General features: G+C 39.4%; 3 protein-coding genes and 1 pseudogene across 4 annotated transcripts; 2 read left to right on the top strand and 2 right to left on the bottom strand.

Annotated features, from left to right (window-relative positions):
• Positions 1-434: 434 nt before the first annotated feature.
• On the top strand, positions 435-3918 carry LOC104426879 (vesicle-associated membrane protein 721). The gene is made up of 5 exons (XM_010040057.3): positions 435-792; positions 2021-2162; positions 2248-2368; positions 2640-2702; positions 3514-3918. Exons 1-5 carry the CDS (start codon positions 603-605, stop codon positions 3664-3666), a joined length of 669 nt encoding a protein of 222 aa, XP_010038359.2. The 5' UTR covers positions 435-602; the 3' UTR covers positions 3667-3918.
• Positions 3919-4347: 429 nt separating this feature from the next.
• Positions 4348-7316, bottom strand: LOC104426880 (protein SULFUR DEFICIENCY-INDUCED 1). The gene is made up of 4 exons (XM_010040058.3): positions 7154-7316; positions 6006-6218; positions 5231-5386; positions 4348-5021 (listed from the first exon to the last, which is right to left on the bottom strand). Exons 1-4 carry the CDS (start codon positions 7268-7270, stop codon positions 4614-4616), a joined length of 894 nt encoding a protein of 297 aa, XP_010038360.2. The 5' UTR covers positions 7271-7316; the 3' UTR covers positions 4348-4613.
• Positions 7317-9803: 2487 nt separating this feature from the next.
• LOC104427994 lies at positions 9804-17917 on the top strand (annotated as a pseudogene).
• Positions 17918-18312: 395 nt separating this feature from the next.
• On the bottom strand, positions 18313-21171 carry LOC104426878 (protein SULFUR DEFICIENCY-INDUCED 1). 2 transcript variants are annotated; one of them, XM_039304369.1, is made up of 4 exons: positions 21012-21171; positions 19877-20089; positions 19100-19270; positions 18313-18987 (listed from the first exon to the last, which is right to left on the bottom strand). In XM_039304369.1, exons 1-4 carry the CDS (start codon positions 21126-21128, stop codon positions 18580-18582), a joined length of 909 nt encoding a protein of 302 aa, XP_039160303.1. In that variant the 5' UTR covers positions 21129-21171; the 3' UTR covers positions 18313-18579. The 2 variants fall into 2 exon arrangements, with proteins under 2 accessions (XP_039160303.1, XP_010038358.2); XM_010040056.3 differs by having other exon boundaries at positions 19100-19255.
• Positions 21172-24430: the final 3259 nt, after the last annotated feature.

The raw sequence follows: 24430 nt of genomic DNA, 5'->3' as shown, positions 1-24430 counted from the left end.
AAATTTTATTGTTAAATTATGAGATGAATGGTATATTTATTTGTCACATGTATATAAGTCACGTGATTTTTGTGATATTAATATAATTTGATGGAAATTAAGGAATGCAAATTTATTATAAATATATTAATTTGATATTTTTAGTTATAAGTATATTAATGGAAGCTGCCATTTAAAGGAGTTGGAATTCAAAATTATATGTTGGGAAACTACGGTAGTTCCAGATTTATTTTATAAAAAAAAAAAAAAGACCAAATGAAAATGCGCTCTCTTTTTCAAAGCGTAGGGTGCGGTGTGTGCGGCACTAAAGCGACGACACCGCACCGGCAAAAGCCATCTACGTCATCATCGCTCGACCACCCGAACCCGGAAAAGCAACACGCCACCTCTCTCTCTCTCTCTCTCTCTCTCCCCCACCTCTTTTTCCCTACCTCCTTCCGAAGAAGCGTCATCGCCACTCTCTCATCTCTCTCCACAAGTTCGTTCCTTCGCTCTCTCCCGCAACAGAAACCTCTCAAATCTCTCTCTCTCTCTCTCTCTCTGGGATCTAGGGTTTGCTCGTTGCTTCGCGGTCGAGGGAGGGCGGGGGGGGGATCGACCGGATGGGGCAGCAATCGCTGATCTACAGCTTCGTGGCCCGGGGCCCCGTCCTGCTGGCCGAGTACACCGAGTTCAGCGGCAACTTCACCAGCGTCGCCTCCCAGTGCCTCCAGAAGCTCCCTGCCACCAGCAACAAGTTCACCTACAACTGCGACGGCCACACCTTCAACTACCTCGTCGACGATGGCCTCAGTGAGTCCTTCCGATTATTCTCGAGTCCGTCCGTTTCTCTGGTTCGAACCTGCATTTCTTGCTCTGATCTACCCCCGATGGGCCCTGCTTCTGGCCCGGTCGACGCGAGCGCATGGTTAGAGAGAAGTTTTGGTGATCGGCGGAGTGGTCTTGTTGCTGGATTGATTTAATTGGTGCGCAAGATGGTTGTTTCATGCTTCTGCAAACGGACGGCAGTCGGAGTTGTCGATTTTAATATTAGGACGTGCCGGTTCCCGTAATATAATGCATGTCTAGAGGATGAATTAATTAGTTATTGAGTTGGATAGTCAATGTAGCCTGTACTTATTGGTTGCAATAATCTTGACATCTTTGACATTATTGATGAGCGGTTTGGCTTCTTCGTGGTGTTGATCCCGACAAAAACAAGAAGAAAGGGATGAAGGGGAGAGAAGGAAAAAAAAAATAAAGTGAGAGAAAGGAAAGTGTTTGGGGGGGTGGAGGGATGGGTTGGACAGATTGACCTTGAATCATGTCTCTGTTATGTGATTGGATTTTATAGATGGTTAAAATACCTAAAGCAGATGCGTCCTTCAGACGTATCTGTGGTTATTATTATGACAAGCTCGAGATCGAGGGAGAGTGTTTTGCTAACAGAAATAGTTTGTTGAGGCTGACAAGTTCTAAACCACCTAGTACACTGGGACTCAGAGTCTCCAGGAGTAATCTCTCGTGTTCTGGAAGGTGCTAAACTTTGTCGCCTGGTTTTGCTCAGGTGTCTTTGATGTGCATTTCTGTGGCTGGTTTCCCTACAACATGGGATCTAGCATTATTGTAAAATTATGTGAAGCCATGTGCCGTTAGGGTACTTTCATTTCGAAGATATGTACTTATTCACACCGCATTGAGTTTTTGAATTACCTGATATTAAAACATCATGCTGTGAATTTCGTCCTTCGTAAGATAACATTACTGTGAGGAAATAACCCATTCGTTTACAATTGGGGAGTTCACTCATGATCATGCAGTACCTGGCTGAGGAACTTGGAGCTTCTCTAAGCCAGAAAAAGAAAACTGATATATGGCGGACCAATTTCCATGGTCACCCTTTGTTGATGAAAATGAGAAATAAGATTCTGTGAATGTGTTAACTTTTGTTAGACACTTAATTCTCTCCAGTTACCAGGGTCAGATCACCTTCTTTGTGGTCGTGCGATGATGAACTAACTTTGTCACTTCAATGTTGCAGCTTACTGTGTGGTTGCAGTTGAGTCTGTTGGGCGCCAGATTCCAATGGCTTTCCTTGAGCGGATCAAGGAGGACTTTACTCACAGATACGACGCAGGAAAAGCTGCAACAGCATCTGCTAATAGCTTGAACAAGGAGTTTGGGTAAATTGCCTAATCTTCAAGATATGGAAAGAACTATATTGTTCACCCCCACATAAGATGCTAATTGCAATCTTGACTGACATAGGCCTAAACTCAAGGAGCACATGCAATATTGTGTTGATCATCCGGAAGAGATCAGCAAACTTGCTAAGGTGAAAGCTCAGGTATCAGAAGTGAAGGGAGTAATGATGGAAAATATTGAGAAGGTAAGTTGGAGTGGTGAAAAGAACAGAAAGAAGATGCATCTATTGCCTGATGCATATTGTTCTTTCTGGTTTTTAAGTTTTCACTTTTTAAATCTCTTTTTTCGTTTTTTTAATTGAAAATCAGAAATTTAAGATATTTCTCTTTTCCATTTCTAATTCCTTTACTGAGTGTTGTTGGAGGAATTACAGTTATGCATGATCCATGAGTGAAGTTTTATCAGAAAATTGCGTTTATGTCAGACTTATGGTTTGCTTTAATTCTGTTATCTAGGTTCTTGATCGTGGTGAAAAAATCGAACTTCTGGTTGATAAGACAGACAATCTTCGTTCTCAGGTTAGAAACCATCTCTTCCATCTACCATAGTGAGCCTGTTGTTTCAAATTTTTCCTTGAGAGCACAAACTATGTATGGAATATGAAGCTAAGACAAACTATACTCATAGCAATGGTGATGGTCTTTTACAGCAATCTCAATTCCAGTTGTCTGCTTTTTGCTTTCTTCATCGTTATTAACATCTTATTTCATCTTTTGTTAAGACTAACATCTGTTCACTGATGACATTATGTTGACATGAGCTTCCCAGGTTAAACAATTGGAGAGAGAAGTGGGATATAGGGAAGAATTTTATCTAATATACATTAAGTCAACTCTAGTAGCAAAACTGAGACCATACGGCCCTATGAAACCCAGAGACACTGACATTAGTCATATGCAGACGATTTTGTCAGGAGCCCTCCTCCTAGAGAGAATGTCAATAATTTGATTGAGGAGACAGTAGGAATTAAGGCTCAATTTGTGTTGTGTGCCCTGTTGGTCCCCTCTTGTGTCATCAAGGCGATGCCATCCTCTCTCTCCTCCCCCCCCTCCCCCTCCCCCTCCCCTCCCCCAAACCCCACACACACACACACACACACACAAAAGAAATCACATGGTTCTATCTTTGTGTGCAATGAGGGCTTATGATATCTCAGAATGTTCTTGCACTTGCTAGATTGTGAATATTTCTTGTTGGTTGTTATTGAAATACTTAAAACTTGCTAGTGTGTGACAGTCTTGACAATATCAAGAAATAGAAAAAAGACGGATTTTTTTCGCCAGTACAATTTGGTTATCAGTGCTTGGCTTACATGTTTTCCTGTTTCAGGCTCAAGACTTCAGGCAGCAGGGAACCAAAATGCGAAGAAAAATGTGGCTGCAGAACATGAAAATAAAGCTGATAGTTCTGGGCATTATTATTGCTTTGATTCTGGTCATTGTTTTATCTGTTTGTCATGGCTTCAATTGTGGTCATAAATAGTGGAGTGGTGCTGCTAATAGGTTCTTATGAACCTGCCTTGAAGGTATTTTGCCTGTAAGTTTTCTTTCCTCTTTTGTTCTTTACATGGTCCTTCATTATACTATAGCCTATAGAAGAAATACATTTGCATGTATAGTTTGTATTCTTGGACAAGTTCTATAATCATCGCGCCCCGGATTGTAATGTCAGCGACCTATGAGTGCTGATAATTTTGAGTCAGGTGGAGAATCGTACGTTTTGTTGCTAGTTTGAGCTTGGAATCTTGGTCAAACATTCTTCTTTTCCAGATGAGCTCGAAACAATTAATAAAGTTAATAACGATTGCCGCACTTTTCCTTGATACCCTCAATTGCAACCTTTCCGTCATGACGAGCCTCTGTTCTTTCCGGGAAATGGTAATACACTCAACTTCTTCATCCAAAGATTTCAGCTTCGACTACACGATACACATGTAGGTGTAATTTCGGTTCATTACCATGCGCCGATTGACAAATTTGTCCACTCTAAGCCCACTGTGTCGTCTCGTGTCGCCTCCTTAACAAAGTAAGCAATCCAGTCTCACAGTTCGGATTTGCTTCCCCAGATTCTCCATGTGTTCTGCTGTAATGTTAGAATGGTTTGGGAGTTACTCTTTTGAATAGCTTGTTTCACAGTAGAGACACAGAATTTCGGCAAACGGGATAGAAATTCCAAACCTTCTTGCACACTTATTCAACAGAAATAACAAGGTCAATAAACTATTGGTTTTCAACTTTGATAATTCTGCTTTGACGAACGCATGGCTTATCACTAATCAGATCCTTTCCTTTTGCCCATCCAAGCTTTCGCTTAGCACCGCCCGCCCCAGGACCAGACCAACATATTCACAGACAACAGATGAACTCAAACCCTATTTTCCTCTGTACCTAATTAAGACCCACCAACCACAGTACGAGAGAGATGTCCTACTAACATGTCAGCCGATCCCTGAATGAAGAGATCTCTTTGAAAATCGGGAGTCTCTTGGACCTCGATGGAGCCCACTCATTCATCAACCTCTCGATCCCCTTGACGAAGTCGTCGTCCATGTCGAGGCCCAAGAGATCCGAGAAGTCGGGCTGCGGCTGCCTCGACCTCACCTCCGAGAGCAATTCCTCCGCTCTCCTCCTCGGCTTATAGTCGTTGGAGCCTGGAAGCTTGCCCCCCAACACGTTGATGAGAATCACGCGGGCCTCGTCGTACCGGCCTTGTTTGATGAGACAGAGGCTGAGGTTGCAGGCCTTGTTGGCATCCGGATCGATCATTTGGGCTTTTTTATACACCACTTCAGCAGCCATGTAGTTGGGCTTCTGCATGTAGGCCCATCCCAAATTTCCCTGCATTTTGTCAAATACATGAGAATAAATATGAAATCCTGAAGCCATTATGAGTGTAAGTTTTGGTGTCGAGACCCTGCTGTATAACCGTGTTTGGTTAAAAGTTAATACAATGCTTACATTACCAAAAAAAATATGAAATCCTGAAATTTTATTTTTACTATGTATGGAAAAAATAAATAAAAAATAAAATTCCTAGGAGAGCATACCAATAACCTGGAGGTCTCTTGCTTAACAGAGACCTGGAACTTCTTGCCATGAGAACGGGCCGTCTTGGTGGGCTTCCCATTGAAGATCTCGCCTTGGTATATCTGCCTCAGCTTCCTCTTTAGCAGCTCTACCTGCTCCTCCACTTTCCCACATTTCTGTACGTTATAATTCAAACAAAAGAAAACAAAAAGAGATAATCAATAACCTTTCCCTAGTTATTAGTCTTTTTAAGATCTAAAAAAAAAAATCTCTATTATGTATATATCTATCTTTGTATGAATTATGTTTTTTTTTTTAAATTATAATTTTGATAATATGAAATAGCCCAACCTTCTTGACTTGACTAGTTATGCGCATACATGACAGTCTACCCCGGTTTACGTGCATCTGGGATAAGGCTTTGCCCACAGGGTAGTGTTAGTGGCCATTGATTTACTTCCATGATGAGTATGGGACGCTTTCATTTGAACATGAAATTTGCCACATCTACTTCAAAGTGCTTAACCACTTAACCATGATTGCTAGTGTCTTTCAGATAATTACCATTGATTATTATCACATCATCAATTTACAATGCATTCAAGCAATGCATACACCCTCAGAAAGGTTTTGATGTACTAGGTCATAAACATAAGCGCATATCATCAGCAGTTACTTTTTTGTCAATATGATTCGAAGAATTATATACCTAAATCACTTTATAAGTATGCAATGAGTTTATGTATAGACAGAAGCGAAGCAACAGGTACACACGCGTATGAAGTATTATCATACCTTGTACAAGTCGATGAGGACGTTATCAAGCGACTCTTGAGACTGCTTGGAGCAACGGCCGCGAAAGGACTTGACGGCTTCGATGGCTTCTTCGCCCCTTTCGAGTTGCTTCATCACAACTGCCATGTCCTTCAACGCGCTGTCCACCCTATCTCCTGCATTTATCGCCTTCCAGAACAGCACTATCGCTGCTTCTGGGTCTTTCTGAACTAGCTGTTGATTTAATCAGTTCAGCAGGAGAAAGAAATCGAACATGTTGATCAGCAAGAGCAGATGCATTCGATTGGGTCCTTCATCAGATTGTATTTTGTGTAGGAAATTGGCGATTATCTGTCCGTGTATCTACTATCGTATGTATGAATAAATCCACAGACTGATGAAGTTGCATAACCTTGATATCAAGAATGCTGGAGAGATTGCTTGGTCGATTGATAAATGATAGGGTTTCCAGTTGTAGCAAGACCCTACTCTATCGGTTTTAATTTTAAGAAAATCGCATTGTCTTAAAGCATGTGTCGCTCATACCCTCCGATGTAGATGATATGATTCTCCTTGAATTGTCCGCGTACTTTCGTTCTTAATTGGTACATGTTGACTTTGGTGATCTTCGGATGTATAACTAAAATGATTTCAAGATAAGATTTCTAGTTCTAACAAGATCATACTCTACTTGTTTCAAATTTCAAGAAAATCGCTCTGTCTTAAAGTATGTTTTGCTCATACCCTAAGATGATATTTAGACTTGACGATGGTGGCGGTGATGCCGATTCTCCTTGAATTATCCGCATGCTTTTGTTCCCAATTACTACGCATTTAACTTTAGTAATCTCTGGATGCATAACTAAAATGATTTCAAGGCGAGAAATATTTGAAGGAAATTTATAGATGATTTCACACGCGAGATGTTTTTATCTATGGAAAAGAGTTTATCAAGAGCTATATATGAATCCATCGATCGCCGATGAGACTTTCTGTGCTAGAATCATGAAACTGTTAATTAACCTCATCTCAAGAAATTGTGGAGCTTTGGTTTTCTTCTAACGATAATTCTGATTAAAAAGGTACATATTCTTAAAGGATAAAATGATTCCAAAACAATGCTGGAAATTCAGACGAGATTCTGCAAGATGGTGGAATAGAGGAGGTACCTGAGCGTGCTTGGCTCTGACATATGGAGTATCGCCAGAAGGGATCTTGTGGGCTACATGGTACTCCTCTCTTTCTCTCTTGCTTGAAGTCCTCTGATCTGAACTCCCCAGTTCCATCTCTCTCTCTCTCTCTCTCTCTCTCTCTCTCTCTCTGTGATATATAACTGAAAGAAAGAGATGGGTAGGAGAGAGAATCCCATGTATAGAAGCGAAATCCTAAGGTGGGGTGTCCGAAAGAAGGATGAACCTGGACGGAATCAGCGGCTATCTTCTGATTTTGGACGTTTCTTCAGACTCACCAGTCAGTTTAACTGCTCTTCTTTTCTTGTCATGTATATAGGTTTAGTGTATGCCTATACCTTTTTTTATTTTCTTTTGAATAACTCATCAATGGGGTAATGATTATTACTTCAACAAATATATTCATGAGAGTACAATTGCGGTTGGAGATTCTCTCCCTCCCATGTTAACGGAATTTGAGATCTTGAGTTCAAATTTTATCAAGAGTAATCCAGAAGTAAGAAGTAAATTCTTCAATTTATCATATCAATATAGGGAGTCTGCTCGAGGATGTGGACTGGTCAAGTGCGCGAAAAGTGGGTTAGGTACCACCTAATCGTCAAAGCCCCCCTCCCCCCAAAAAAAAGGAATATAAAGTCACACGTCATTTGATAAGTTTTATTATCGGATCGTTTAATGATTATCATTACCAAAGCTAGCCATAATCACATAAGGCTACTGCACCTCTTGGTCTGACAAAATCTGGGACGGTAATCCAAGTGAAAGGCAACAGCTACTTATCTGGAACTTGCCGTCTTTGGACGAGATCAACTGCGTCCAAGAACATTGTATGCGAAAAACAGAGTGGAAACGTCAACAGGGGAGAGTGTCTGAGGTTGTATTGTCGGCCATCTACAATGTTGCGGGTGAACTTGGACCGAATGGCAGTCACATTCAGATAGCTCCTCCTCTTTTGGATTGTCCTCTGTTTTTGGCGGGTGAACTTGGACCGTGTGGCAACGGGAGAACTTACACTCGCAGACCTATTGAAGAAGGCAGCGTCGGATTTCCCCAACGCGAGAGCCGTCTCCGCGTGTGGGGAGTTAGACCTGACACATGTGCCGCTGCAGGAGCTCGTCGACCACGCCGCCGCACTCCTCGCCGCCCCTGGCATCTGCGCTGGCGGCATCGTCGGGCTTGCTTTCCCCAACACCGTCAACCCCTGATAATCGAGTCTCCTCGCAACTATGACGGTGCAGCTTTTCTGTTTGTGTGATGATGCGAATTCAAATGCAGAAAATTTGAGAATGTAAATTTGGAAGATCGTGGTAACGATGAATTTCTAACGATGAGATCCATCGCTTATGATAGATCGACTGGGAAATAGCTCGAAATAATAAAATGGAATCTGAGGCATGAAATATCTGTGAGCGCTTGGTGCCAATTGAACAGGAACAAATTGAATTGGAGAGCATGAAGAGCGATTTCTGCCGTGTCCAAAGGTTGTTTATTGGGATGTACAAGCATCGGTTCATTGTGAAACAAAGTCAAAGCTTATCAAAAGGAGAAGGATGGTTTTAATGAAATCAAACGTTAACAAACTAGATGTCTGCATATTCTGCATATTTATGTGCATCTCCAATCCGCAGGGACTAGTGTGATAGATAGTTTGCTGATTGGAAAAATTGTGTTCGTTTTGCAGTTTGTGATCCTGTTTCTGGCTGTAATCCATTGCCAAGCCACTGCAGCTCCCTCAACCCCATCTACTCAGCTAAGGAGTTCGAGTTCCACCTTTCCGGCTCGGAACCGAAGCTCCTATCGACACTGCAAGAAGGAAACCGATGGGCTCAATCTGCTGTTTCCAAGCTTAACATCCCCCACCTAATCGCCAAGCTTCACGCCGCCGATTCCAAAATCATTCTCTCTCCCACCGACGTAGAGCTGAGCCTTGACTCAATGTCCAAAGTCGTCTATGATCCCTCGGATGTAGCTATGTTCTTGCACACCTCCAGCGCTATGGGTCGCCCCTCCCCAATCGCATGCTGCTAACTCATGTCTCTGTTATGTGATTGGATTTTATCGATGGTTAAAATAGCTAAAGCAGATTCGTCTGAAGGACGTATCTGTGGTTATTATTATGACAAGCTCAAGATCGAGATCGCGAGAGAGTGTTTTACTAACAGAAATAGTTTGTTGAGGCTAACAAGTTCTAAACCACCTAGTACACTGGGACTCAGAGTCTGCAGGAGTAATCTCTCGTGTTCTGGAAGGTGCTAAACTTTGTTGCCTGGTTTTGCTCAGGTGTCTTTGATGTGCATTTCTGTGGCTGGTTTCCCTACAACATGGGATCTAGCATTATTGTAAAAATTATGCGAAGCCATGTGCCGTCAGGGTACTTTCATATATGTACTTATTCACACCGCATTGAGTTTTTGAATTACCTGATATTAAAACATCATGCTGTGAATTTCGTCCTTTCCTAAGATAACATTACTGTGAAGAAATAACCCATTCATTTACAATTGGGGAGTTCACTCATAATCATGCAGTACATGGCTGAGGAACCCGGAGCTTCTCTAAGCCAGTAAAAGAAAACTGATATATGGGAGACCAATTTCCATGGTCACCACCTTTTGTTGATGAAAATGAGAAATAGGATTCTGTGAATGTGTTAACTCTTGTTAGACACTTATTCTCACCAGTTACCAGGGTCAGATCACCTTCTTTGTGGTCATGCGATGATGAACTAACTTTGTCACCTCAATGTTGCAGCTTACTGTGTGGTTGCGATTGAGTCTGATGGGCGCCAGATTCCAATGGCTTTCCTTGGGCGGATCAAGGAGGACTTTACTCACAGATACGACGCAGGAAAAGCTGCAACAGCATCTGCTAATAGCTTGAACAGGGAGTTTGGGTAAATTGCCTAATCTTCAAGATATGGAAAGAACTATATTGTTCACCCCCACATAAGATGCTAATTGCAATCTTGACTGACATAGGCCTAAACTCAAGGAGCACATGCAATTTGTGTTGATCATCCGGAAGAGATCAGCAAACTTGCTAAGGTGAAAGCTCAGGTATCAGAAGTGAAGGGAGTAATGATGGAAAATATTGAGAACGTAAGTTGGAGTAAACTGTATCTCCTTTTTATTTGGCTGTGGAAGTGGTAGAAATAATAGAAAGAAGATGCATCTATTGCCTAATGCATAATGTTCTTTCTGGTTTTTAAGTTTTTGCTTTTTAAAATTTTTTTTCCCTTTTTTTAATTGAAAATCAGAAATTTAAGATATTTCTCTTTTCCATTTCTAATTCCTCTACTGAGTGTCGTTGGAGGAATTACAGTTCTGCATGATCCATGAGTGAAGTTTTATCAGAAATTGCGTTTATGTCATTGATTTATGGTTTGCTTTAATTCTGTTATCTAGGTTCTCGATCGTGGTGAAAAAATTGAACTTTTGGTTGATAAGACGGACGATCTTCGTTCTCAGGTTAGAAACCATCTCTTCCATCTACCATAGTGAGCCTACTGTTTCAAATTTTTCCTTGAGAGCACAAACTATGTATGGAATAGAAGCTAAGACAAACTATACTCATAGCAATGGTGATGGTCTTTTACAGCAATCTCAATTCCAGTTGCCTGCTTTGCGCTTTCTTCATTGTTATTAACATCTTGTTTCATCATTCATTAAGACTAACCTCTCTTCACTGACGACATTACCTTGACATGAGCTTCACAGATTGAACAATTGCAGAGAAGTGGGATATAGGGAGGATTTTATCTAATATACATTAAGTCAACTCTAGTAGCAAAGGTGGATCCAAAAGAGGGATTTGTTAAGTACTAAGTTAATGGGTAATTCCAGTATAGTCTGACTGAGACCATACGGCGCTACAAAACCCATAAACACTGACATTAGTCATACGATTTTGTCAGGAGCCCTCCTCCTAGAGAGAATGTCAATAATTTGATTGAGTTGATGGTAGGAATTAAGGCTCAATTTGTGTTGTCGCACCATGTTGGTCCCCTCTCGTGTCATCAAGTTAGTGCCATCTCTCTCTCTCTCTCCACACGCATACACACACACACACACGAAATCACATGGTTCTATCTTTGTGTGCAATTAGGGCTTATGATATCTCAAAATGTTTTTGCACTTGCTAGATTGTGAATACTTCTTGTTGGTTGTTATCGAAATACTTAATGTTGGCTGGGTCCACCTTCATGTGGGGCCCAGCCAGCATTAAATAAAAAAAGAAAGAAAGTGGAGTGTTGTGTGTGGAGGTGTGCGTTCGAAAAGAGAAGGAGAGAGAAAAAAACAAAAAAAAAAAAGAAACTGAACAAGTAAGGGAGAAGAGAAGAAAGGAAGAGGGCTGCAACTTTGCGGCTTTGATTCAAAGGCCAAATATTAATGGAATCGGCTATGTTGTTCGTGAAACCGAGGGCTACGAGTTGATGGTTTTTATTTATTGAGAACCGTCTCGAATTTTTCAATTGTGGTTAAGGTTTTCTTGCTCCAAACTTATTTATCTACCTATGTGGTGAAAGAAAGATGATTGTAATGTTGATGTTGAGCCTCTAGCGTGTGACTAGAGAAGAATATTTTGTGTATCCTGCTATTCTTGGTGATTAGTGGATGTTTTTGGGCGGTTTATGGTTTTTCCAGCATTGGGTTTTCCACGTTAAATCCTTGGTGTCGTTATTTGTATTGTCTACTTATCATAGCGACATTGTATTTGCATTTTGTGAGGCTATACATTGCTGGTTGTTGCTGGGGTTAAGAGATTTTAAGTTGATTTAGTATCGGGGAGAAATTGATCCCGGATTGTGTTTGGCTGTGGTAAATTGTTGTACCCGAGTTCTCCCCCAACAAGTGGAGTGTCGTGCATGGAGGTGTGTGTCCGAAAAGAGAAGGAGAGAGAAAACAAGAAAAAAAAAACTGCACAAGCAAGGGAGAAGAGAAGAAAGGAAGAGGGCTGCAACTTTGCGGCTTCGATTCGAAAGCCAAATATTGACGGAATCGGCTCAAATTTTAGTATGTTGTTCGTGAGACCGAGGGCTACGAGTTGATGGTTTTTGTTTGTCGAGAATCGTCTCCGAATTCTCCAGTTGCGGTTAAGGTTTTCTTGCTCCAAATTTGTTTATCTACCTATGTGGTGAGAAAAAGATAATTGTAATGTTGATGTTGAGCCTCTAATGTGTGATTAGAGAAGAATACTTTATGCATCCTGCTATTCTTGGTGATTAGTGGATGTTTTTGGGCGGTCCGTGGTTTTTCCCACATCGGGTTTTCCACGTTAAATCATTGGTGTCGTTATTTGCTTTGTCTACTTATCATTTCGGCATTATATTTGCATTTTGTGAGGTTATACATTACTGGTTGTTGTTGGGGATTAAGAGATTTTAAGTTGATTTAGTATCGGGGGAGAAATTGATCCCGGATTGTATTTGGCCGTGGTGAATTGTTGTACCCGAGTTCTCCCCAACAAGTGGTATCAGAGCTAAGGTTGAAATTCTAGTGATAAATGGAAGAAACCAGCAGGACCATGTTTAAGTTAAATGCCTCGAATTATTCTATTTGGAAATCTCGGATGGAAGATGTGTTATATTGCAAAGACTTATTTGATCTTATTGAGGGTAATGAAGCCAAAAGAGATAAGGAAAACAAAGAATGGGAGAGAATGAATCGGAAAATGGTTGGGTTTATCCAACAATGGATTGATGATAGTGTGTTTCATCATGTTGCTTAAGAAACGAAGGCGGACACTTTGTAGAAGAAATTACAAGATCTCTATGAGAAGAAAAACTCCACAAAATAAAACTCTTTTAGTTAAGCGACTTGTGAATTTGAGATACAAGGAGGGGAGTAATATGGCGGAACACTTGAGTGAATTTCAAGATGTTGTAAATCAATTGACAAATATTGAGATTGATCTTGGTGATGAATTGCAAGCGTGTTTATTACTTGGTACTCTTTCTGATAGTTGGGACACCTTGGTTGTGGCATTAAACGGCTCCTTTTGGTGTGCTTTCTATGAGCATGGTTAAAGAAAGCTTGTTCAATGAAGAAACAAGAAGAAAATGCTTGAATTATACTTTTACATTGGATGCTCTTGTTATAGAAAACAGGGCGAGAAGTTAATCAAGAATGTTTCAAAGAAATGATACTTGAGGCAAGTCAAGAGGAAGGTCGAAATCAAGACCGAAGAGGAGTCTCAAGTGTTATAATTGCGGCAAAATGAGACATTATGCAAAAGAGTGTTGGTTGCCAAAGAGAGATAAATCCCATGATAGAAATGGAGATCGAAAGAAAGAAGAGAAACAAGCTACAATGACGGTTGCATCTGATGGCGATATTGTGTTTGTATGTGATGACGGATATGTGAATTTTACAAGCCAATACTCTACATGGGTTGTTGATTCCGCGGCTTCTTTTCATGTCACCTCATGGCATGATTACTTTGCTTCTTATTGCGACGGCAACTTTGGTTATATTAGGATGTGAAATAGTGATGTTTCCAAGGTTATTGGCATGGGAGATGTTTATTTGGAAACCGATGTTGGATGTAATTTGTTTTTGAAAAATGTGAGACATGTTCCAGATATTTGACTTCACTTGATCTCTACGGGTACCTTAGATGATGATGGTTATTGTAATTTCTTCTTTGAGGCAAATGGAAGTTGACTAAATGTTCCATAGTAGTGGCAAAAGTTAAGAAGACAGGCTCTCTTTACACCATGCAAGTTGACTTGATTAAAGAAGAGGTAAATGCAATGGAGGATTCCTCGGTTGATTTATGACATATGAGGCTGGGTCATCTTAGCAAGAAAAGACTTGAAACTCTTGCTAGAAAGAACTTTTTACCTTTGAAGGAGAAAAATCTAAAGGAATGTACTCATTGTCTTACAGGTAAGTAACATAGATTCTCATTTCATAGTTTCTCTCCGCACACGAAATCAAATGTACTTGATTTAGTTCACGTTGATGTTTGTTGCATGGATGCTAGAACTCTTGGAGGTGCATTATACTTTATGACATTTATTGATGATTATTCTACAAAAGTGTGGGCTATTGCTTTGAAATCTAAAGATCAGTTACTTGTGGCTTTCAAGCAATTTCATGTCAATGTGGAAAGAGAAACTGAGAAGAAGCTGAAATGTGTTCGGGCTGATAACAGTGGTGAATATAAAGGCCCATTTGAACATTATTGCAGGGATTATGGTATCAAACTTGAGAATACTATTCCAAAAACACCACAGCATAATAGAGTAGCAGAGAGAATGAACCGGACAATTAATGATCGGATTCGGTGTATGCTTTCTCATGCGAAGTTGCCTAAGTCATTTTGGGGTGAAGTGATAAGAACATCAGTAGACTTGATAAATCTTTCTCCATTAGTTCCTCTTAAGGGGGATGTTCCACAAAGAGTGTGGAGTGGTAAAAATGTTTTCTACAGCTATCTAAAAGTGTTCGGTTGTTGGGCATTTGTGCATGTTCCAAGAGATAAAAGATCTAAGCTTGATGATAAGTCTAAACAGTGTATCTTCTTAGGTTATGGATATGAAGAGTTTGGCTACAGGTTATGGGATCCAGTTGCAAAGAAAGTCATAGAAGCCAAGATGTAGTGTTTTGTGAGTATCAAACTATTGAAGACATTGACAAAGGCGGAGAGACCAAAGAATATAGCTCAACGTTTAGTTAGTTTTAGCCCAAGTCATTCTAATGTTGATAGAAATCATGGGGGAGAAGTGCAAGGAAATCATGAAGATGGTGAATTCTCACATAATGTTGATTCTTCAGCCGAGACAAGTGAAATAGCTGAGTAAGAGCAATATATCCTACCTCAAGTTAGAAGATCTGAAAGAGAGCGTAGGCCTTCTCAAAAATATTTGCCGCATGAGTATGTGTTACTCACTGATGCAGGGGAGCCAGAAACTTATGAAGAGGCTATATCATGTGAACGAAAAAATGAGTGACATAAAGTTATGCAAGAAGAGCTTAAATCCTTGCATGAGAACAACACATTTGAATTGGTGAAGTTGCCTAAGGGTAAGAGAACACTCACAAATAAGTGGGTGTACAAGTTGAAGACAGAAGAAAATAGTTTAAAACCACGATACAAGGCTAGCCTTGTTGTGAAGGGTTTTTGTCAAAAGAATGGCATATACTTTGAATAGATTTTTTCACCGGTTGTAAAGATGTCTTCTATTCGAGTTGTTCTTGGGTTGGCCGCCAGTTTGAATTTAGAAATTGAACAACTTGATATAAAGACAGCTTTTCTTCATGGAGACCTAGAAGAAGAGATATATATGGAGAAACCGGAGGGTTTTGAAGTTGAAGGCAAGGAGCACCTTGTATGTAGATTGAGAAAAAACTAATATGGTCTAAAGCAAGCTGGTATATGAAGTTTGAATCATTCATGGAAGAACAAAGATACGGTAAGACAACCTCTGATTTTTGTGTCTTTATGAAAAGATTCTCAGATAATGATTTTCTTATTCTCCTACTTTATGTGGATGATATGTTGATTGTTGGGCATGATGCCAAGAAAATCAAGAGCTTGAAAAATGAGTTGAGTAAAGCTTTTGCAATGAAAGACCTAAGCCCGGCTAAACAAATCTTAGGCATGAGAATTACTCGCGATAGGAAGAATAAGAAACCGTGGTTATCTCAAGAGAAGTATATTGAAAAGGTGCTTGAAAGATTCAACATGAGCACATGTAAACCGGTGAGTACTCCACTTGCAGGCCATTTCAAGTTTAGTAGTAATGAGTGTCCTTCAAGCGAGAAAGAAAATATTGAGATGATGAAAATTCCTTATGCATCGGCCGTGGGTAGTTTGATGTACGCCATGGTTTGTACAGGACCCGATATTGCTTATGCAGTTGGTGTTGTAAGTAGATTTCTCTCTAAGCCAGGTAAGGAGTATTGGATCGCTGTTAAATGGATTCTGAGATATCTTAGAGGCACTTTTATACTTTGCTTATGTTATGGAAATGCAAAGCCTAAGTTGAGTGGCTACTCAGATGCGGACTATGCCGGTGATGTTGATTCCCAAAAATCTACATCGGGTTTTATAATAATCTTTGCAGGGGGAGCTGTTTCATGGCAATCGAGATTGCAAAAATGTACCGCTTTGTCTACAACTGAAGCGGAGTATATTGCTATTACCGAAGGAGGTAAATAACTTTTGTGGATGCAAAAATTCCTACAAGAGTTGGGCTTGAAACAAGAGAAGTTTGTTTTATATTGCGATAGCATGAGTGCTATCCATCTTAGAAAAAATCTGGTGTTTCATTTAAGATCGAAGCATGTTGATGTGAAGTATCATTGGATCTGAGAAAAGCTAGAAGAGAAGCTCTTCCTACTTGAGAAAGTTTATACCGACAACAATAAGTCCGACATGATGACCAAAGTCTTGCCCGTGGTGAAGCTCGACGCTTGTAGAAGAAAAACGGGTATGACGAACCTTCCCACATGAGGTGGAGGGGGAGATTTGTTGGCTAGGTCCACCTTCATGTGGAGCCCAGCCAGCATTAAATAAAAACAAAAAAACAAAACAAAACAAAAAGAAGTGGAGTGTCATGCATGGAGGTGTGTGCCTGAAAAGAGAAGGAGAGATAAAACAAGAAAAGTAAAAAAAAAAAAAAAAAAAAAACTGCACAAGCAAGGTAGAAGGGAAAAAAGGAAGAGGACTGCAACTTTGCGGCTTCGATTCAAAGGCCAAATATTGACAGAATCGGCTCAAATTTTAGTATGTTGTTCGTGAGACCAAGGGCTACGAGTTGATGATTTTTGTTCATCGAGAACCATCTCCGAATTCTCCAGTTGCGGTTAAGGTTTTCTTGCTCCAAACTTGTTTATCTACCTATGTGGTGAGAAAAAGATAATTATAATGTTGATGTTGAGTCTTTAGTGTGTGACTAGAGAAGAATACTTTGTGTATTCTACTATTTTTGGTGATTAGTGGATGTTTTTGGGCGGTCCGTGGTTTTTCCCGCATCGGTTTTCCACGTTAAATCCTTGGTGTCGTTATTTGCTTTATCTACTTATCATTTCGAAATTATATTTGCATTTTGTGAGACTATACATTGTTGGTTGTTGCTGGGGGTTAAGAGATTTTAAGTTAATTTAGTATCAGGGGAGAAATTAATCCTAGATTGTGTTTGGCCGTGGTGAATTGTTGTATCCGAGTTCTCCCCAACACTTAAAACTTACTAGTGTGTGACAGTCATGACAATATCAAAAAATAGAAAAAAGATGAGGATTTTTTTGGCCAGTTCAATTTGGTTATCAGTGCTTGGCTTACATGTTTTCCTGTTCCAGGCTCAAGACTTCAGGCAGCAGGGAACCAAAATGCGAAGAAAAATGTGGCTGGAGAACATGAAAATAAAGCTGATAGTTCTGGGTATTATTATTGCTTTGATTCTGATCATTGTTTTATTTGTTTGTCATGGCTTCAATTGTGGTCGTAAATAGTGGAGTGGTGCTGCTAAGAGGTTCTTATGAACCTTTCTTCAAGGTATTTTGCCTGTAAGTTTTCTTTCCTCTTTTGTTCTTTACACGGCCCTTCATTATACTATAGCCTATAGAAAAAATACATTTGCCTGTATAGTTTGTATTCTTGGACAAGTTCTATAATCAACGCGCCCCGGATTGTAATGTCAGCGACCTATGAGTGCTGATAATTTTGAGTCAGGTGGAGAATCGTTCGTTTTGTTGCTAGTTTGAGCTTGGAATCTTGGTCAAACATTCTTCTTTTCCAGATGAACTCAAAACAATTAATGAAGTTAATAACGATTGTCGCACTTTTCCTTGATACCCTCAATTGCAACCTTTCCGTCATGACGAGCCTCTGTTCTTTCCTGGAAATGGTAATACACTCAACTTTTTCATCCAAAGATTTCAGCTTCGACTACACGATACACATGTAGGTGTAATTTCGGTTCATTACCATGCGCCGATTGACAAATTTGTCCACTCTAAGCCCACTGTGTCGTCTCGTGTCACTTCCTTTACAAAGTAAGCAATCCAGTCTTACAGTTCGGATTTGCTTCCCCAGATTCTCCATGTGTTCTACTGTAATGTTAGAATGGTTTGGGAGTTACTCTTTTGAATAGCTTGTTTCACAATAGAGACACAGAATTTTGGCAAACGGGATAGAAATTCCAAACCTTCTTGCACACTTATTCAACAGAAATAACAAGGTCAATAAACTATTGGTTTTCAACTTTGATAATTCTGCTTTGACGAACGCATGGCTTATCACTAATCAGATCCTTTCCCTTTTGCCCATCCAAGCTTTCGCTTAGCACCGCCCGCCCCAGGACCAGACCAACATATTCACAGACAACAGATGAACTCAAACCCTATTTTCCTCTGTACCTAATTCAGACCCACCAACCACAGCACGAGAGAGATGTCCTACTAACATGTCAGCCGATCCCTGAATGAAGAGATCTCTTCGAAAATCGGGAGTCTCTTGGACCTCGATGGAGCCCACTCATTCATCAACCTCTCGATCCCCTTGACGAAGTCGTCGTCCATGTCGAGGCCCAAGAGATCCGAGAAGTCGGGCTGCGGCTGCCTCGACCTCACCTCCGAGAGCAATTCCTCCGCTCTCCTCCTCGGCTTATAGTCGTTGGAGCCTGGAAGCTTGCCCCCCAACACGTCGTTGAGAATCGCGCGGGCCTCGTTGTACCGGCCTTGTTTGATGAGACAGAGGCTGAGGTTGCAGGCCTTGTTGGCATCCGGATCGATCATTTGGGCTTTTTTATACACCACTTCAGCAGCCATGTAGTTGGGCTTCTGCATGTAGGCCCATCCCAAATTTCCCTGCATTTTGTCAAATACTTGAGAATAAACATGAAATCCTGAAATTTTATTTTTATTTTTTATTATGTATGGAAAAAATAAATAAAAAAATAAGATTACTAAGAGAGCATACCAATAACCTGGAGGTCTCTTGCTTAACAGAGACCTGGAACTTCTTGCCATGAGAACGGGCCCTCTTGGTGGGCTTCCCATTGAAGATCTCGCCTTGGAATATCTGCCTCAGCTTCCTCTTTAGCAGCTCTATCTGCTCCTCCACTTTCCCACATTTCTGTACGTTATAATTCTCACAAAAGAAAACAAAAAGAGAACGTCAATACCCTTTCCCTCGTTATTAGTCTTTTTTAAGATCTAAAAATAATAATCTCTATTCTGTATATATCTATCTTTGTATGAGTTATGTATTTTTTTAAAATATAATTTTAATAATATGAAATAATCAAACTTTCTCGACTTGACCAATCATACACATATATGGTAGTCTACCCCTGTTTACGTGCATCAGGAGTAAGGTTTCGCCCATAGGATAGTGTTAGTGGCCCCTTTGATTTACTTCCATGATGAGTATGGGACGCTTTCATTTGAACATGAAATCTGTCACATCTACTTCAAAGTGCTTAACCACTTAACCATGATTCCCACCGTCTTTCAGATAATTGCCATTGATTATTATCACATCATCAAGTTACAATGCATGCAAGCAATGCATACACCCTCCAGAAAGGTTTCTATGTACTGGGTCATAAACATAAGCGCATATGATCTATAGTTACTTTTTTGTCAATATTATTTGAAGAATTATATACCTAAATCACTTTATAAGTATGCAATGAGTTTATGTATAGACAGAAGCGAAGCAACAGGTACACACGCGTATGAAGTATTATCATACCTTGTACAAGTCGATGAGGACGTTATCAAGCGATTCTTGAGACTGCTTGGAGCAAAGGCCACGAAAGGACTTGACGGCTTCGATGGCTTCTTCGCCCCTATCGAGTTGCTTCATCACAACTGCCATGTCCTTCAACGCGCTGTCCACCCTATCTCCTGCATTTATCGCCTTCCAGAACAGCACTATCGCTGCTTCTGGGTCTTTCTGAACTAGCTGTTGATTTAATCAGTTCAGCAAGAGTAAGAAATCGAACATATTGATCAGCAAGAGCAGATGCATTTGATTGGGTCCTTCATCAAATTGTATTTTGTGTAGGAAATTGGCGATTATCTGTCCATGTATCTACTATCATATGTATGAATAAATCCACAGAATGATGAAGTTGCATAACCTTGATATCAAGAATGCTGGAGAGAGATTTCTTGGTCGATTGATAAATAATAGGGTTTCTAGTTGTAGCAAGACCCTACTCTTATCATTTTTAATTTTAAGAAAATTGCACTGTCTTAAAGCATGTGTCGCTCATACCCTCCGATGTAGATGATATGATTCTCCTTGAATTGTCCGCGTACTTTCGTTCTTAATTGGTATGCGTTGACTTTGGTGATCTTCAGATGTATAACTAAAATGATTTCAATATAAGATTTCTAGTTCTAACAATATCGTACTCTATTTGTTTCGAATTTCAAGAAAATCGCTCCATCTTAAAGCATGTTTTGCTCATACCCTAAGATGATATTTAGACTTGATGATGGTGGAGGCGATGCCGATTCTCCTTGAATTATTTGCATGCTTTCGTTCCCAATTGCTATGCATTTAACTTTAGTCATCTCCGGATGCATAACTAAAATGATTTCAAGACGAGAAATGTTCGAAAAAAATTTATTGGTGATTTCACACGCGAGATATCTTTATCTATTGAAAAGAGTTTATCATGAGCTTTATATGAATCGATCGATCGCCGATGAGACTTCTGTGCTAGAATCACGAAACTGTTAATTAACCTCATCTCTTTGGTTTTCTTCTGACGATAATTCTGATTAAAAAGGTGCATATTCTTAAAGGATAAAATGATTCCAAAACAATGCTGGAAATTCAGACGAGATTCTGCAAGATGGTGGAATAGAGGAGGTACCTGAGCGTGCTTGGCTCTGACATATGGAGTATCGCCAGAAGGGATCTTGTGGGCTACATGGTACTCCTCTCTTTCTCTCTTGCTTGAAGTCCTCTGATCTGAGCTCCCCAGTTCCATCTCTCTCTCTCTCTCTCTGATTCTCTCTCTGATATATAACTGAAAGAGAGAGATGGGTAGGAGAGAGAATCCCATGTATAGAAGCGAAATCCTAAGGTGGGGTGTCCGAAAGAAGGATGAACCTGGACGGAATCAGCGGCTATCTTCTGATTTTGGACGTTTCTTCAGACTTACCAGTCAATTTAACTGCTCTTCTTTTCTTGTCATGTGTACACATACAAGGTTTAGTGTATGCCTATAGATGTATTTTCATATAACCTTTTTTTTTTCTTTTAAATAACTCATTAATGGGATAATGATTACTACTTCAACAAATATATTCATGAAAGTACAATTGTAGTTGGAGATTCTCTCCCTCCGATGTTTACGGAATTTGAGATCTTGAGTTCAAATTTTATTAAGAGCAATCAAGAAGTAAATTTTCCAATTTATCATATCAATATGGGGAGTTTGCTCGAGGAGGTGGACTAGCCAAGTGTGCGAAAAGTGGGTTAGGTACCACCTAATTGTCAAATCCAAGAAAAAAAGAAATAAAGTCACATGTCATTTGATAAATTTTATTATCGTACCGTTTAAAGATTATCGTCACCAAAGCTAGCCATAATCACATAAGGCTACTGCATCTCTTGATATGACAAAATCTGGGACGGTAATCCAAGTGAAAGGCAACAGCAACTTTTCTGGAACTTGCCCGTCTTTGGACGAGATCAACTGCGTCTAAGAACATTGTATGCGAAAAACAGAGTGGAAACGTCAACGGGGTAGAGTGTCTGAGGTTGTATTGTCGGCCATCTACAATGTTGCGGGTGAACCTGGACCGTATGGCAGTCACATTCAGATAGCTCCTCCTCTTTTGGATTGTCCTCTAAATATATGCACTCTAAGAACAAGGGGGATTGTTTTTATTTACAATAATTTTTTTTTAAAATATTTTCTAAATTATTCAATTTTTTCCAAAACAAATGGTGTCTAATTTTTAATTCGTTGTTTGGCTAGCCCAATCACTAGTGGTTGGGCATTTACCTTGGCCTCAAAAAAGAGGGCCCCCAAGTCTATATTTGCCAAAGGGTTTTAGCATATTCACCTATCAAACTTGAACACCATGTTAAGTGAGATAATGCAATTACATTGTCAACTCGTTATCTTTAGCACAAGATAAAATATAAAATTATCCAAAAGTCATAAACGTATTGCGCTTTTATTAATTTTCCTAAATCTTTTGATTGTGCAAATTAATTACAAACTTTTTCATATTTGCCAATTAAGTCCATTTGGTTAATTTTGATTGGAAATAACTGACATAGATGCTAATCATCTTACATGGCATTGATCAGTCGACGTAGATATTTTTATTTTTATTTTGAAATTATTTTATTTTATTTTTCTTTTGTTCTTTTCTTTTCTTTTTCTTTTTCTTTTTATAACAACTTATCAGCCGACCATCGTTGGCCACAAGCAAGGGTGTTGTGGCCCTTGCCTATGGTTGGTAATAGCTAGCCAATGACCTCACTAACCATAGTTGTTAATAAAAGAATAAAAAAATTCAAAAAATTATTTAAAAATAAATTGTTCATATTAGCTCGATCTAGCGACCTCATTGGACATAGCTATTAATAAAAGAAAAAAAATCAAAAAAATATAAAAAATAATCCATGTCAACGTTGATCATGTCACGTAAAATGTTTAGCATTCATGTTAATAATTTCCAGTTAAAATTAATTGGATAAACTCAATTGGTAAAATGTGAAAATGTTTATGATTCAGCTGGCACAATAAACAAGTTTATGATTGAATTGATGAAAATGTAATAGGTTAAGGATTTATTGGATAATTTTCCCCAGGATAAAGAGTTAGAATCTTGATACTCCTTTCTCAAATTCATCACTTGTGGTGGTTGCTCATAGCCACTAACTCACACAAAAAAGGAGACGTGCCCATTTCACAATAGCTAAACCCGACTAAGCAAATTTGCAATGGATCAACTTACAAATGAGGGGGATAATCAATGTGTTTATAATATATTAGTTAAAACTCCTACCTGTTGTAAAATATTGCATTGCAAATATATAATAGAGAAGAGATTGAGAAGAGAAAGTAAGTGAATACTAGAGATAGTAGAGAAAGTCAGATATTTCACTGTATTGTGATTGTTGTTCTGTGTTGTTGTGTTATTATACATCAAAACTTAAACTCCTATTTATAGGAGAACAAGAATGTACTTATCATTAATATCAATATATCGAATGATACATGTACAAGATAATGGAGACGAACATTCATTGTATAGGGAGATGTACTTAGAACATTTGATACAAATGTATCATAATAAGTACATTGGATAAGATGAATATAATGAATATTCATTCATGTATTTCATAACACTACCTCATATGTAAGCCATTTTTTTACATATGTAAGAGTGTTGGAGTGTGATTCATACTATCCATCGATAGGAAGGCATGTGATCTTTATATTTAGACTCATGAATAGCTATTAAGTATATACTATTTCTTGCTTTTGTCATTCAGAGATGAAATAGAGAGGCGTGAGGTGCTAATTATAGTTGAATCATCTATTGGATGTAACCCTAGTTTAAGGATGAATCTAAATAAAACTTTGTGTCTCAAATATTCTTTCTCACTTTTATTCTTGATTTCCTTGCAATTGTGCGCCAAATCTTAATGTTTGGTATCGGACCTTGGTTTGAGGTTAGGGTTTATCGGTGAAGAGAGATTCGAAAAATCAAATCTTAGGAAGATGTCATCAATTACGAATTGAAGTAGAGAAGTTTGAAGGAAAGTTTTTCGAGTTATGGAAAGTGAAGATGGAGGTTATACCTGTGGATTGTAATTCTTGTGGCACATGGTCAAAGATGATAAATCTGAGGAAAAATCCAAGGAGAAGGCAAAGGAGTCCGAGTCCACACCTGATGAATTGAAGGTGTGGAACGACAACGATCAAAGGGCGTGGAGTCTGATCTGGCTATGTCATGTTGATAACATCTTGGTGAACATGACCTTTGAAAAAATGGTGAAGGATCTTGGACGAAGTTGGAAAACCTTTTTAGAGCTAGTTGCTCGTGAATATGTTATTTTTGTGGAAGTCGCAACTGTACACCTTCTGGATGAGTTAAGGTGATTCTTTTCCTACACACTTAAATGAGTTTAACACTATTTGTGGGCAACCTACATTGATCAATGTTGAGGTGTACTTCGTACTCTCCATCAATAGGAAAGCACTGGGGTCCCGCTTAGAAGGCTTTTATAGTTTGAGCCATATTTTATAAGTAATTTGGGTTTGGA

Source organism: Eucalyptus grandis, chromosome 11 (genome assembly GCF_016545825.1).
Source record: "Eucalyptus grandis isolate ANBG69807.140 chromosome 11, ASM1654582v1, whole genome shotgun sequence".
NCBI classification, from domain to species: Eukaryota; Viridiplantae; Streptophyta; class Magnoliopsida; order Myrtales; family Myrtaceae; genus Eucalyptus; species Eucalyptus grandis.
The sequence above is the reverse complement of the archived record's forward strand: the minus strand, read 5'-3'. Positions and strand labels throughout refer to the sequence as shown.